This window comes from Vespa crabro, chromosome 16, assembly GCF_910589235.1.
Source record: "Vespa crabro chromosome 16, iyVesCrab1.2, whole genome shotgun sequence".
NCBI classification, from domain to species: Eukaryota; Metazoa; Arthropoda; class Insecta; order Hymenoptera; family Vespidae; genus Vespa; species Vespa crabro.
The window spans coordinates 5,096,766-5,110,631 of NC_060970.1; the positions used below are offsets into that span (position 1 = coordinate 5,096,766).

Consider the following 13,866-nt stretch of genomic DNA (forward strand, 5'->3'; position numbering starts at 1 on the left):
TACTCTCTTGACGTTCCTTCCTGCTACTATTGAGTGTGTTCATTTTTTTTTTTTTTTATTTAACTAATAAAAATGTTTATCAGTGCGAAATATCACTGTATATACACGTTGTAGATATATTGTAGAGATACATTATAGTTCCCTTTTTTTCTTTCCAGACGAGATATATCTTTTTAATAGTATATTTAAAAGATGTTGATTTTATAGTTATTCCTACTGAAACCTTAAAATATAGGTATACTGTTTACAAATGTTAAGATAAATTGTTAAAAAAAAAATATACGTATCTAATTTTTCTCTGACACTTGAAGGGAGTATGAACTTTGAAAATTTTTTTTACTATAAATCTAGTGTTAAAATACAAGGACCTTGAGAGAAGCACCTTTCTAAGAGTACATTTTATGTGTGAGCTTCGTGTCCTTTTCTTAAAATTGAACGTGGGTCGTGTTTGTGCTTATTATTATCATCATCATTATTATTATTATTATTATTATTTGGGTATACAGGTGAGCGCTCCCAGGATATTCTCATATGATACTCTCGACTTAAAAATAATAATTTATAACCAACGCCCGCGCTAATCCACGAAATTATATTTCAACTACTTCGTTCGGGATTTGCTGGAGAGTTTCAGAGAGAGAGAGAGAGGGAGAGGGAGAGAGAGAGAGAGAGAAAACTATCTTTAGGAACACGAAGCTCGTCTCGTATTTTTTGCGATTAGCCCCTCTTTCGCAAGTCACTTGATGCTAAGTTATGAATTTCTTAAGGAGAGGGAGGAACGCGATCGCAAGAGGAAAGCAATGTGTTAAGCGTGGGTGTATACGAATAGACTTCCCTGTTCTACGAGAAAGCTTCCTTCCTTTTATTTTGAATCAGTTCTTATATATTCTCGCGGAAAATTTCAAATTATACATCTACTTTGATATATAACCATATATCATTCATATTATATAGCTATGTACCATTTATATTGTTCATATCATATAAAACATTATGGCTTTGTAAGAATTGTTTTTATAAAATAAAAATATATATATATATATATATTTTATGTATGTACATGCTAGAAGAAAAGATGCTACAATGTTAGTATAATCGAATAATCATAGGATACAAAAATAATGAACAGGTAAAACACTTTCCCAGACATTTATAAGAAGAGATTTGTACGCAGGAACACAATTGGAAAACGGAAAAAAATTACAAGAAACTATGATCATCATAATCGGTGTACCGCAAAAAATAAGTAGAAAACCACAAGCATACGGTCGATGACGAATATCGCGTTTTATCCGAGAGAAAGAGAAAGAGAAAGAGAGAGAGATAGAGAGAGAAACAAAGAGAGGCATCGCAAGATTAACATAATTTCCGTGTTAACATTTAACCCGACCGGACACGAGTTTCGAAATTGACCAGAGACCGGACAGACTTCTTTCTCGCGTGGGAATCGGCCCGTTTTCATCATTCTGCCGAGAGAAAAGAACGTGTTTCGTTGGTCCAAGATACGCTCGTATTTCGCGAGCAGATAATATCGCGGAATTATACAAGAACCGCTTCGTATCTCTTCTTCTTCTTCCTTCGTTCGAAGATTCAGAAAGAGAAAGAGAGAAAGAAAAGCTTGTTTGGCTCGTTACTCATTGTAGATCGCAAGGAAAAGGAGTCTTGATCGAGTGTTCTTTTTTCTTTTAAGATCCTTTGTAGATATATCAAGTTAATATCATCCAGAAGATAGAAAATAACTGTATGTTTGATCTTAGAAGGATCAACATTATTTCTGCAATTAAAAAAATGTCCAAATCTTCTTCCTTCCTTCAAAGAAAGATTCAAGAAGAGAGAGAGAGAGAGAGAGAGAGAGAGAGAGAGAGAGAGAGAGAGAGAGAGAGAGAAAAGCTTATTTGGCTCGTCACTCATTATAAATTGCAAACAAAAGATATGATGAGGAGATTTATTTTTAAAATCAATTGTAAATATCATACTATAATAGTAAGACTAACAAAGAAGATAGAAAAGAATAGATCTTAGCTTTATCTGAAGGATCAACGCTATCCTTATATACGTATAGTTAGAAAAAATTCTAATGTCGGTAAAGAATTCAAGTGAATTTCTAGAAAAAAAGAAAAAAGAAAAGAAAAAAGAGAGAAGAAGAGAGAGGGTATGGCTTTTTGAAAATTTACGAGAAACTCAATGAAATCTCTCACCTGGCGAACACGAAAATAGTCTTGAGGCACGGAACGTTTTCTCGTGTCCAGTGGCGTCGGTGTTGATCTTATCTGCGCAAATACCTCGAGGATCTCTCCCTCGATGGATCCTTTTAATTAGTCTCGGTTTGAGTATAAACGTCGTTTTCTCTAGGATCAGTTAAAGTCTCTCGCCATCTTTTACCCTTCACGATCTTTAAGATCTATCGATCACACAACTCTTTGTATTTTTTTTCCCTTGCTTTTTTCGTTATCTTCCAAGTGTTAAAAGATTCATCGAAATTCCATTAGGTGTGCATCTAACGATTATTTGATCTTGACTGTAGATTTCGATATCACAGGACTGGTTTATTCTTTTATTTTATATTACTCTGTACAGAAGTACTAATTACATCTCGACAAGGTGGTCTCGATCTTAAATCTATGATCTTGTTAATTGGACGTTCACTTACGATATTTATTAATCAACGATTCTTAATTGGTGAATTCTATCGATATCTACGAGAAAACGACTAAGAATTTGATATCAAGTAGATATGTTTCCAATTTTTATTTCATGTCGGTATCATATGTTTTGACGATAAATCTATTACTTACAAAGTGGTACAAGATTGACCTATCAGAATAAAAAAAAAGAAAAATGAAAACACTATAATTATCTCCAGAGAGAATTCAAAGATCATATATCCTAAGTAAACGTACATTAGAGAGAGAAGGAGAAGGAGAAAAAGGGAGAAATGAATTGAAAAATCGTCACGAATGTTGGTCTTGGTCTTATCGTTAACTCGTAAAATGAATGGGTGAGTATAGTATGATAATCCAATTAATTTGTTATCCACAGAAAGAGAGAGAGAGAGAGAGAGAGAGAGAGAGAGAGAGAGAGGGAGAGAGAAAGCAAAAAAGGGAGAGAGCATGAATAGCTTATCCCAATAACAACGTTACATTATTAGCATTATCGTAAGAGAAAATAATTTCTCAAACGAACGGATATTTCTCTGTGGTTCACCGTAGCCTGTAGTACGGCGTTGTATATCGGCGATCCAGGAAACTCAAAGGATTCAATAATCGCGCCATAAATATGGGAATTAGATATAAAGCGATACAGTTTGCCTTGTACGCGTGTCCCTGCAAAGAGTAAGTAAGAGAGAGAGAGAGAAAGAAAGAAAGAAAGAAAGAAAGAAAGAAAGAAAGAGAGAGGGAGAGAGAGAGAGGGAGAGAGAGAGAGAGAGAGAGAGAAAAGCCGCAGGCCACTCGCTAAATAACGTGCCTAACCGAGAACGAGCCGGCCCACGTATGGAACGACGACAAGGTGGTTCGGAAGTGGCAGAGTAAGTGAGAAAGAGAGAAGGAATAAAAAACGGGAGGGAGAGAGAGAGGGAGAGAGAGAGAGAGACCACTTAGTAAGTTCTTAATCCTTATCTATGCGTATCGCGCATATGCAATGCAAAGTGGATGGAGCATATTGGCCAGGGTGAGATCAACTCGGATACACCCGCGTGTGTATTTGCAATACGACTTATCATGAGCATGGATAAAGACGCTTTTTATATGAATAGAGAGAGGGGGAGGAAGGAGAGTGAAAAAGAGAGAAAAAGAGAAAGGTATCTTTTCGAAACGAGAAAATTCTCAATCGAATCGAGATATGGTATTAACCCTCTATATAACCTAATTTTTTAGTCTCTCGTTTCTAAAAAGAAAATTATATAACGTGAAACTTAGTATAATATTTATATATATAGTCTAGTTAAGTATTACTCATACATAAGAAATATTAATTATTAAATAATGTTGGGACAAATAAACGAATAGTGTGATGTCAAAGTTATATGAAATTATAAAGGGTTAAGAATTCGTTGTTCTTCTTTTTTCTTTTTTGTTATCGTATTTCTTACGAAAAAAATTACAAGGAAGGGAGTGTTAAAAGCTTTTTCACAGCTAAGGCATATCGAATTCTTTCAGAAGAAAGAAAAGATTTTTCAAACGTAAGAAAGGACGATAGTCATTTTGTAGCGAGGACCTATCCCAATGAATTTGGTCAACGTCTCTCTATGGCATTTTGGATTAGTCATGGTGTGTATCGAAAGTTTGAAACCCATTCGCCACGGGCAGTCCTGTTCTTAAAATCTCTCGTTGAAGAGTCACGCGAGCTGAACACGATGATGTCAGAAAGGTGAGAAGAGAGTATCTCTCTTCCTTTTCGAAAGAGAAATATAGATTAAATAGTTATATGAATTTAGAGAATTATTTAGAATATATACTTCAATTAAAAAAGATATATCTATTTTTTCTCTCTAAATTTATGTACATTATAAATAATTCTTTAAATAAATTCTCTCTCTCTCTCTCTCTCTCTATATATATATATATATATATATATATATATATATATATATATATGTGTATATAACAAAAAGAATAAATTTATATGTGGCAAAATTTAAAGTGAAACAGAATACAAAACTAAAAGTGACAAGGGATTACGCAAGTAAGGAAAGAAATTCCAATCTGAAGGAATATCTCTCCGAGGTCTTTCGATTTTCATCCGGAACACGAGTTTGTACTTGGCCGTAATAAAGTATCGTAAGATAAAAACGAACGCGAACGATAAATCGTAGCCGGATACCCCGAATACCTGGATACCTTTCGATCTCGAGCGCACCTGTACGCCGTATATCTCGAACGTAGAGATTATTTTTATGCTTGGCTCGTTAAACAATAAACGCCTATGGTCTAACGTCCTTTTACACTCCCTCACTTACTCTCTCACCTTGTCTGTATATCCTTAAATTAAATGCAATTTGCGTTCCGTTCCTGTCGAATGATTCTTTTGGATATTTGCTTCTCCAACATAACAGATAAATATCTATAACAAGTAGAGTAACAGGTGTTGTACCGAGAGAACAAATTATTATTTGATAAATACAAACGAGTTATAAAAAAGAAAAGAAAGAAAGAAAGAAAAAACTCACGATTTGTAGAAAATTTAGTTAGAAAAGTTCTGATATTAGAAGTAAACCGAAAAATAAATAAATATACTATTCTAATCATTTTAAAAAACATTTTGATTGAAAATAATAATAAAAATATAAATTATATATAGGACCTGTATATATAGAACTGAATAGTAGATAGGTGAATGGTTGCATAGATGCATATAATATATATATACAGTGCGTTCCAATCGTAGTGTCGAGCGCTATCTCTTGGAATAAAATAAATAGCGACTTCTAACGGTAGAGTCTGTCTTACGAAAGGTTCACGATTCAAAGTAGCAATAGTGAAACGAAACGAAACGAAACGAAACGAAGAGACTCAGAATCCTGTAGTTCCCGCACGTGTTCAAGCACGTGCGACTCTCTCGTTTCGAGGAGAGTATGTACATGCATATATACGCGTATCTCTAAGCAAAGATCGCAAGTCGTGAATCTGCAAAGTGGATAAGGAGATGATGCATTGCTTCGTTGTAGTTAGAACATTGTGTGTTGCCTGGATTTGCTCGATATCGATGACGAAAGTTTGCTGCTAAAACATTTTATCTCTTGGTAAAAGCTTGTTACCTTGTCTCATGAAGAAAATAAAATGAATAAACAGATAAATAGATATCTATAAATTTCTATGAATGATTCTAAATGAAAATGCCATACATTTATATTCTGCAAGTAAAAAAAACATTACTAAATAAATAACATTGAGTTGGAGAGAATAAACTATTAGATTGGTCTTATACTTGAGTAAACTGGATTTGAACTTGACTAATATAAATAGAACTGAATCTATAATGAAACATTCTGATAAACAAATCGAAACAAAACAAAATTCGGGCATTTTATTGTTAACACACTGTATCTTAAATTCCTCCTATAAGAGAAGATTTTTCTAAATGAAAATGTTAGAAAGAAAAAAAGAAGATTTGTCTATTGGAAGCTGTTGGTACTGGTCGATTTGATCTCGTGGACGACCATGAAGAGATTTACAGTTATATACATGTAGTTGTCTATGTAGCTACATAGAAAGTCATGGGAAATAGAAAGAGGGCGAGAGAAGCGAACCCCTGTAGCGTTCTCGCATCGGGAGAAGTCTGAGAAGATATCATCAAAAGAAGGAGATGCGCCTGCTTCTTGTACGTACGTCTTACAAGCTTATATACCGTAATCGTCCCCGTCGTTCCGCGTCGAACGCCTAGCGCCCATCTTACGCTCGTCTCTCGGTCAAAGTCCTCGTCAAGGGATTTACGTTCTTTTTCTACATCCAACTATGATACATAGTAACGTATTTACCTCGACAATTTCAACGAGAAAAACAAGAAGCTTTAGATGATAAATTGCACATTGGATAGTATAAAAAATATATATATATATATATATATATATAATAAAAATAAAAGTTAATCTTTTTGAAATAAAAAGAAATATAAAAAATGAGGTAGTTTAGGAAATTATAGACAGTGCATGTTTTAATTATCTTACTAACTGAAATTAATAAATACAAGGGATATTTCTACCTGATATCTTTATTATCATATCTTGATATGATCTTGATTATTGAACAGCTGATTTAAGAGATAACCTATATTTATAAACGTTATTCTTTAATAATACAAGTCAAATGAAAAGGTTCTAATTTAAATTTAAAAAAGAAATGAAATATATCATCAAGAAAATCGTCGATAAAATCCATTATCAGAAAAATGAATTTTGATCAAGTACACACTTTCTCTCGAAAAATATTCAAACCTGATTGTCAATAAATCGCTAAACGATCTGCTTTCGTTGGAAATATAAGCGAGGAGGAGGACGACGAAAAGGCGGTGATGGTTGCATCGGATACGTTGCAGACATCGAGAAAGAGTAGGTACGTCATTAGCCTCCGTAAGGAAGAGGACGTAATGTTATACATTAGGCGTTAACGACTACGTAGATAGTCTGCATACTGTATAGAAAGGCACTTGCTGAACGAATTTTACGCGGTTAACTTAAATTAGTTTATTATTCGATGAACCTAAGAAAATACTTTTATCACGATTCCAAGTATCTAAACAATTTTTTCACGAGAAATACCAAATATTTTCAATGAAACGGAGGAAACACTATTATTCTTCATTCTAAATATCTAAACGAATGAAATAAAATGTAAGAAAGTAATGTAATATATAAAAAACACCTTGTACATAGATCGTCTTTGTGATGAAGGTATATTTTCAGTTTCGGCCACCGAGCATGATCGCAGCACGCATTCCAATGCAAATAGCTGTTGCCTCGAGGATGACCGTAATCGTCGCAATTTCATGCTTCTCAGAAATTCAAGCTGCCTACCTCCCCCGCTCGGATGATCTGCTACCTCTCCCTTTCTCTCTCTCTCTCTCTCTCTCTCTCTCTTTCTTACTCTATATCAGAGCGTAGAGAACCGATAAAACACCCTTGGGCTATTTTCAATTCCCTATTTTATCGGCTAAACGGTTCAGAAAGAGAGAGAGAGAGAGAGAGAGAAATGAGACGATGAAAAATCGATCATTTACTGGCCACCTTTGTAGAGAGTTTGTTTGTTTCTGGATTATGTATCGGTGACACTTGAAATCGTTTCCTCTATCGATCACTCATAATATCGATCATGAGTCAACACGTCCAAAGATTTGCCTGAGACATCGAGGAAGAAGCTGTCCAACCGGATTAAACGCTTTGCGACGAGATAGAAGGAATCCGGATTTAATGAGAAGGATGTTTGAGAAATCGGAGAACATACGAAATGTGTAGAGAGTGAGTGAGAGAGGGAGAGAAAGAGAATGAGTGAGTGAGAGAGAGAGAGAGAGAGAGAGAGAGAGAGAGAGAGAGAGAGAGAAAAGTGCTCGTATGAGAGTCAATCTTGTGTTTATTAGAGCGTACGATCAGTCGGATGAACCATGGAAACGTGCCGTGAAACGAATTATGCGCTACTCAGATCCGATTGGATATGCTGTCAAGTCTACGTCCAAAGTAATCTGATAGGAGGATGATGTTCTTAAAAAGAGACAATTCCATGCTACTACGTTAAATTATCATTTTTTTACGCGATAAAAGCAGATTTAAAAGAAAGGAGAGATACATATGTCCAAAGTAATATCTGATAGGATGATATTTTTAAAAAAACCTTGCTACTACGTATTTTTTTTATGATAAAAATGTATCGAAACAAAGAGAAAGAAAACTACATCGAGTAAAAATTTGTTCAAATACCTCGTTTCAATATACATATTTACAATACTAATTCATTTGAATACATGTACTCATATATTTTGATAGATATATGCGAGTGGAGAAGTGGCATGCATTTTCTGGTCAATCCAATATAAGGAGAGAAAGAGGAGTTGAAAAAAAAAAAAGATAGAGAAGCGAAAGCCAAGACTGAAAATGCTAATGAAACGTGTCGAGCATACTCATCGTCGACAGGGTCGTTCGATACTTTCACAGGTCGAAATTTATCGAAATTTAATTCGCCGTAGGATCAGGTAGGGACACTACTGAACTCTGTTCGATGATGATCGGTCATAAGAAATATTAAATGGAAAGTTCATGCCACTTCTCCGTTCATATATGTATATATATATATATATAACGTTTAGTTTAGATTTTAATTATTTTATATTTGTCTAAACAAATTGAATATTGGTCATTTGCACATATCTTAAATAAATGAGGCATTAGACCGAGTCTTAATGTTTGTTTTCTCCGTTTAATTTAAATTTTATTGATTCATGTAAATTTTGTGCGTTAACATTGAAGAAGCAGGAGGACATTTGATACACGTACTTTCCTGACATTCCAATAAAATACATACGTACATATATATATATATAAATACAATCAAGAAAGAGAGAAGATATAAAAAGCATATAGATGACGGATTAATTTTTTTTCAGGGTGGTCGGAGCGGTGGTCGTCGGCGCAGCCGTTTGTGGGCGAATTCCGGGATTGGCTAAGAGTCAAAGAGAACAGTGCAGAAAGGCGCCACACGCGATGCCTGCTGTCGGTGAGGGTGCCGAGCTCGGTCTTCGAGAATGCCGACATCAGTTTAGACATCATCGATGGAACTGTTCTCACGTTGCCAACGATCAGATCTTTGGTCATGTCGTCGTAGTAGGTAAGAATTTATAGAGAGACTGACCCTAAAGGGATTTCCTTCTCTATGGTCCTCTATGATTTATCCAACCATAAACGAGAAATCTTTTTTTTTTTTGTTTATCATTGAGAGAGTTGTGTCGATCGTATACTAGAAACCAAATTAATAAGCCGTTAATGGCCCCAAACCTCTATCTAAACCTATTTCGAAATATTACCCAGAATTTATCCGATTACATATTTCAAATCTTCGAAGAATCTACACTTCTGAATAGAGGAGGGGAAATGTCAAATTTTTCTTATTATCGATGATCGAATATACCTACTAGTTCGATGACTGGAATGACTTATTTATTAACCTGGAAAAGTTCTATACATACCTGTTACTAGTCACATATATCATAAAACACTCATTTCAGTTATTCCTTATAATCATATATATGTACATATATCTACCAGTTTATATTTAAATTTCAAAATCTTTGCTCGAATAAATTTATCGAGTGAAAGATGGAAATTAATAACGAGAAAAAAGAATTTGATTTTTTTTCTGGACGCAAGGGACAAGTAAATAAATAGGTAACAATTTATATAAAAGCTTCTGGTCTTGAAATTTCTTAGAGACGTTGTATGTATGTACAATGGACCGTGGCGAAGTTACGACACGACAAATGATACGAGCGATATCTCTTACGGACAAGATAATCCGTTCGCTTGTGAACGAAATCTGACGTGATCCACTGGTATAAATATCTTTAAGTGTGCATATTTGTCATTCTGACGTTAAAAAGAGAGAGTATGCATTTAGGTAGGTTATCTCTGTCGATGACGTTCTGGGAAATAAGTAGCTTGGATGCAAGGTTAAAGTTCACGCTTGGTAATTTCTCATGATTAAAGTAGACACCTTGCAAGTGGGATTAAGAGAGAACGAAAGAAGAAAAAATGAACGTAGAGTTATATGAAAAGAGAAATGATTTATAGTATGAATCTTTTTGTGTTCAAAAATACCTATTGATATTTCTTTCTTCTTCTTTTTCTGTTTTACAGTACTCCTTGAGAATTTATTTTTATAATAATTTCTTTCTTTTATTCTTTCTTTTAAAAATATCATTTTGATATCGACATTGATCGACATACTAAATGTATTTCAAGTTATGAAATCAAAGTGAAAGAAATGCAATGTTCGAAATGTATGTTTCGTGAGACGAAAATAGCAAGTTCGAGGATGTTGACTAACAGAGATAAGAAAACGCAAGAAATGGATCTAGAAAAAAAGGAGAAAAGAAAAAATTCTTATGAGCGCGAGGGGCAGTCGGTCGCTAACTTAATTAGTGAAATTAACGAGACCGCTCGACATGTCGAAGTTAAATACAACGATATTTCGTTCGAGTAAAATTTCCTTGAAGTAAAACCATTTGACTTGGCAGATAATATTCCTTCGCGTAGGATTATGTTCTCAAGGAAAAGGAAATGCGTTATAGATATATTGTACATATTTAAAAGATTAAATGAAAGATCGAAAAAAAATGTACGTCAAAAGAAAAAACTCTTTATTGACTTTTTAATTAATACTAAAAAACAACCAATTCATTTTTACTACACATTATTTTTTGTTTATATAAATAATAAATAAATATAAAGCTGTTGTAATAATTATAAAAAACGAATTTAATAGTTTTAATCTTACAATAACAGTATCCTCGAGAAGAGAAAAAGATAATAAAAATAAGTAAATTTTCTTTTCGAAATTCGTAAAATTTCTCTTAACACATGAAAGTCATAATCTACGAAAGTCATAATAATTCAATATTATGCACAGAAATTGTGGCATTAATCGATACTGGTCCTAATATGGTCGACTTTAATTAAAGATGATTACGTTCCTTCCTCTCTTTGGATCGATCTTCGAGATGCGAAACGATCGCAAGTTGCCTCACGGAAGCTCGTAATAATGTTTGAAAGTAATTGAAAATATAGCTGGGGCAGTTGGATTCAGTGACTGGATTCGTCGATTCGCGGTGAATAAATTTTCATAAATTAGACGAAATGATTCTCGAATATACGACTGAAGAGGAGGCGTAAGAGGAGGAGGAGGAGGAGGAGGAGGAGGAGGAGACTCCTTTTACGATTGGAGATTACGTGGGCGATTTGACTGGAGCTAATCTCGTCAAACGAATCGTAGCGATTAAGAGATCCATTACATGGCTCGGACACACGGTTTCAGTTTCGGTTTATTATCTGAGTATTATTAATTCGTTCCGACTCGATATTAAAATGTTTTAGTAATTTTTCCTTTTTTTTTTCTTTTTTTTTTGAAAAAATAAGTAAAAATCGAATCGAATTTCTAGGAATCTATTTTTTTAAAGGAAAAGAAAAAAATCGAAGTATTATTAATTTCTGATACATTTCAATAATCGTTTGAAGAAAGAAATGAAGAGATCTAGAATCAAATTACTTCAAGATAAATCTTATTGTATTCCCCTAATAGGTCAAATAAATTTATCGTATAAATTTATGGTGATATAAAAGGATCCATTTTATTTAGAGAAGAATCTCTTTAAAATATTATTCGTGCAATCTGGTTTCAGTCAAAGGTGAGAAACGGTCACGTTTTTATCGACTTGATATCCTCAAATAAATCTAGAAAAATGTTCTCTGGATGAACAGAGAGAGAAAGAAAGATAAAAGAAGAAATGTTTCGTTGTTTCTTCGTCGAGTGAATCTTCTCGATTCGGATAACGTTATTGGCACGAAACAGTTTACGTTAATGCGCTGGAGAGTCTTATCAATTTCTGCCGAACCCAAAAAAGCTCTTCTCCTTTTTCTATCCTTTCTTTCTTTATTTATTTATTTATTTATTTATTTTTTTTTTTTTTTCATTGTTTTTTTCTCTTATCTCGGACCTACCCAATCCAATTTATCCTAAAATTTGATGCTAAAATTCTCTACTCTACTTTGAGAGATCGATAATAATATTCTTTATATGTATAAAAAAAAAAATTATCTTTTCACAAGAAGAAAAAAAGAAGAAAAAATAAATGAATCAACTCTCGAATGTCCTCGTTGATCTTAGTTTTGACTCGGTTACTCCAAAAGGGTGACAACTTGTATCTGAACCGATCAGACAGTACCTTGTCCTCGTCGGGAGATAATATTCGCATGTCGAAAGAGTGACTCGACCGGTTGAACAAATTTCAAAGGATGAGTATCGAACTATATAGTCTATATAATCGAAACTAATTTTTAATTAATTATTTTTTTTTTTTTTTTCATTCAAATATATTAAAGGAATAGTTCGCAACATCTTTTCACCAAAGAAAAAATAAAAGTCATCGATGATTAAATATTCACATTTTGCATTACTTGTACAATGCTAAAGAAGAATCAAAGTAAATAAAAGGACGTGCGCGCACGAACGCGCACACACAAATATGGTACGATCTCAGGTAACATGGAAGAAGTTGTATAAACTATAAAAAGTTCATGAGACTTTAAAAGAGAGAAAGAGAGAGAGACAGAGAGAATCGTGGATAATTGTATCGTGCCGGAGCAAGACTCGATCTGTCTCTGTCGACTTTATCTTACCGCTAATTTGTTCGATAGGTCGCCCTCGATACGTGCGACGGCTACAGAAAACGCGAGATTCGATTCTAAGGAAAATAAATTCTCTCTTCTCTTGTGTATATATACATATACGTATGTACGTAGGTAGGTAGGTAGGTAGGTAGGTAGACAGGTAGGTAGGTAGGTAGGTAGGTATAGCAATTAACAAAAGTAACGATATATTGAACGATATCGTACGTATATATTTTCATAGCCTAATATGTTACACGCAAATAAATTCAAGAGATTTAGATTCGAGATATAATCGATTAATCTAAAATGACAAAGGAAATTTTTCTCAAAGAAAATAAATGATTATACTTATTCGATATAAGTATAAACGATATAATAATGACCGATAAGAAATAAAAGATAGACTAAACCGTTTATTAGCATATATCTGATTTATGTTTATCCAAACTATACTCTCGATTTCTTTTTTAATCCCCCATAACATTTGTCTAAAGTAAAACGATGCTCGACGAAAGGAGAGCTCGTGTATATCATAAATTACTTGCGACTTATGGTTGCACATATACATACATGCATCGAACAAGTATGTGAGTAAGGAACCAGTATTCGGTCTGGTCTCTCTTCTTCTTCTTCTGCATATCCAACCGATGATATACACTTGGATACCAAAGAGACAAATTTCCATTTACAACTCGAACGAGTAACATCATTGAATACGATCGAAAATGTCTTGTGACATCGAGTTAACCTCTTTGACTACACGTTAACTAACAAAGTTTCAAACCCAATGTCGACGCATTAACGAAGCGAAGGATATTTAGATCGCACGGATCGATATATCGAAAAATTGGTTCTACCATTCGAAAAGGGTCCTGCTAAATTATTATAGAGAAATAAAGTAGCTTATATTGTTTCAAGAGCTTCTCTATATTAAAATACCTAATCAAAAATCATATTTTTGTTATCTAAGAATAAAATAAATACTTTGCTTTATTGACAAA

The 13,866-nt window shown here is 33.8% G+C and overlaps 1 protein-coding gene across 5 annotated transcripts in view; it reads left to right on the top strand.

The window, feature by feature from the left end:
- The window catches only part of LOC124429817 (protein Wnt-7a-like), a 42,705-nt gene that overhangs the window by 13,111 nt on the left and 15,728 nt on the right, over positions 1–13,866 (top strand). For 3 of the 5 annotated variants that reach the window (XM_046975499.1, XM_046975497.1, XM_046975498.1), the window contains exon 2: positions 9,091–9,311. In XM_046975499.1, the coding sequence (XP_046831455.1) occupies positions 9,091–9,311 (221 nt within the window). Of the gene's footprint in view, positions 1–8,390; positions 8,680–9,090; positions 9,312–13,866 lie in introns of those variants that run through there. The other 2 variants (XM_046975495.1, XM_046975496.1) reach the window with 2 other exon arrangements.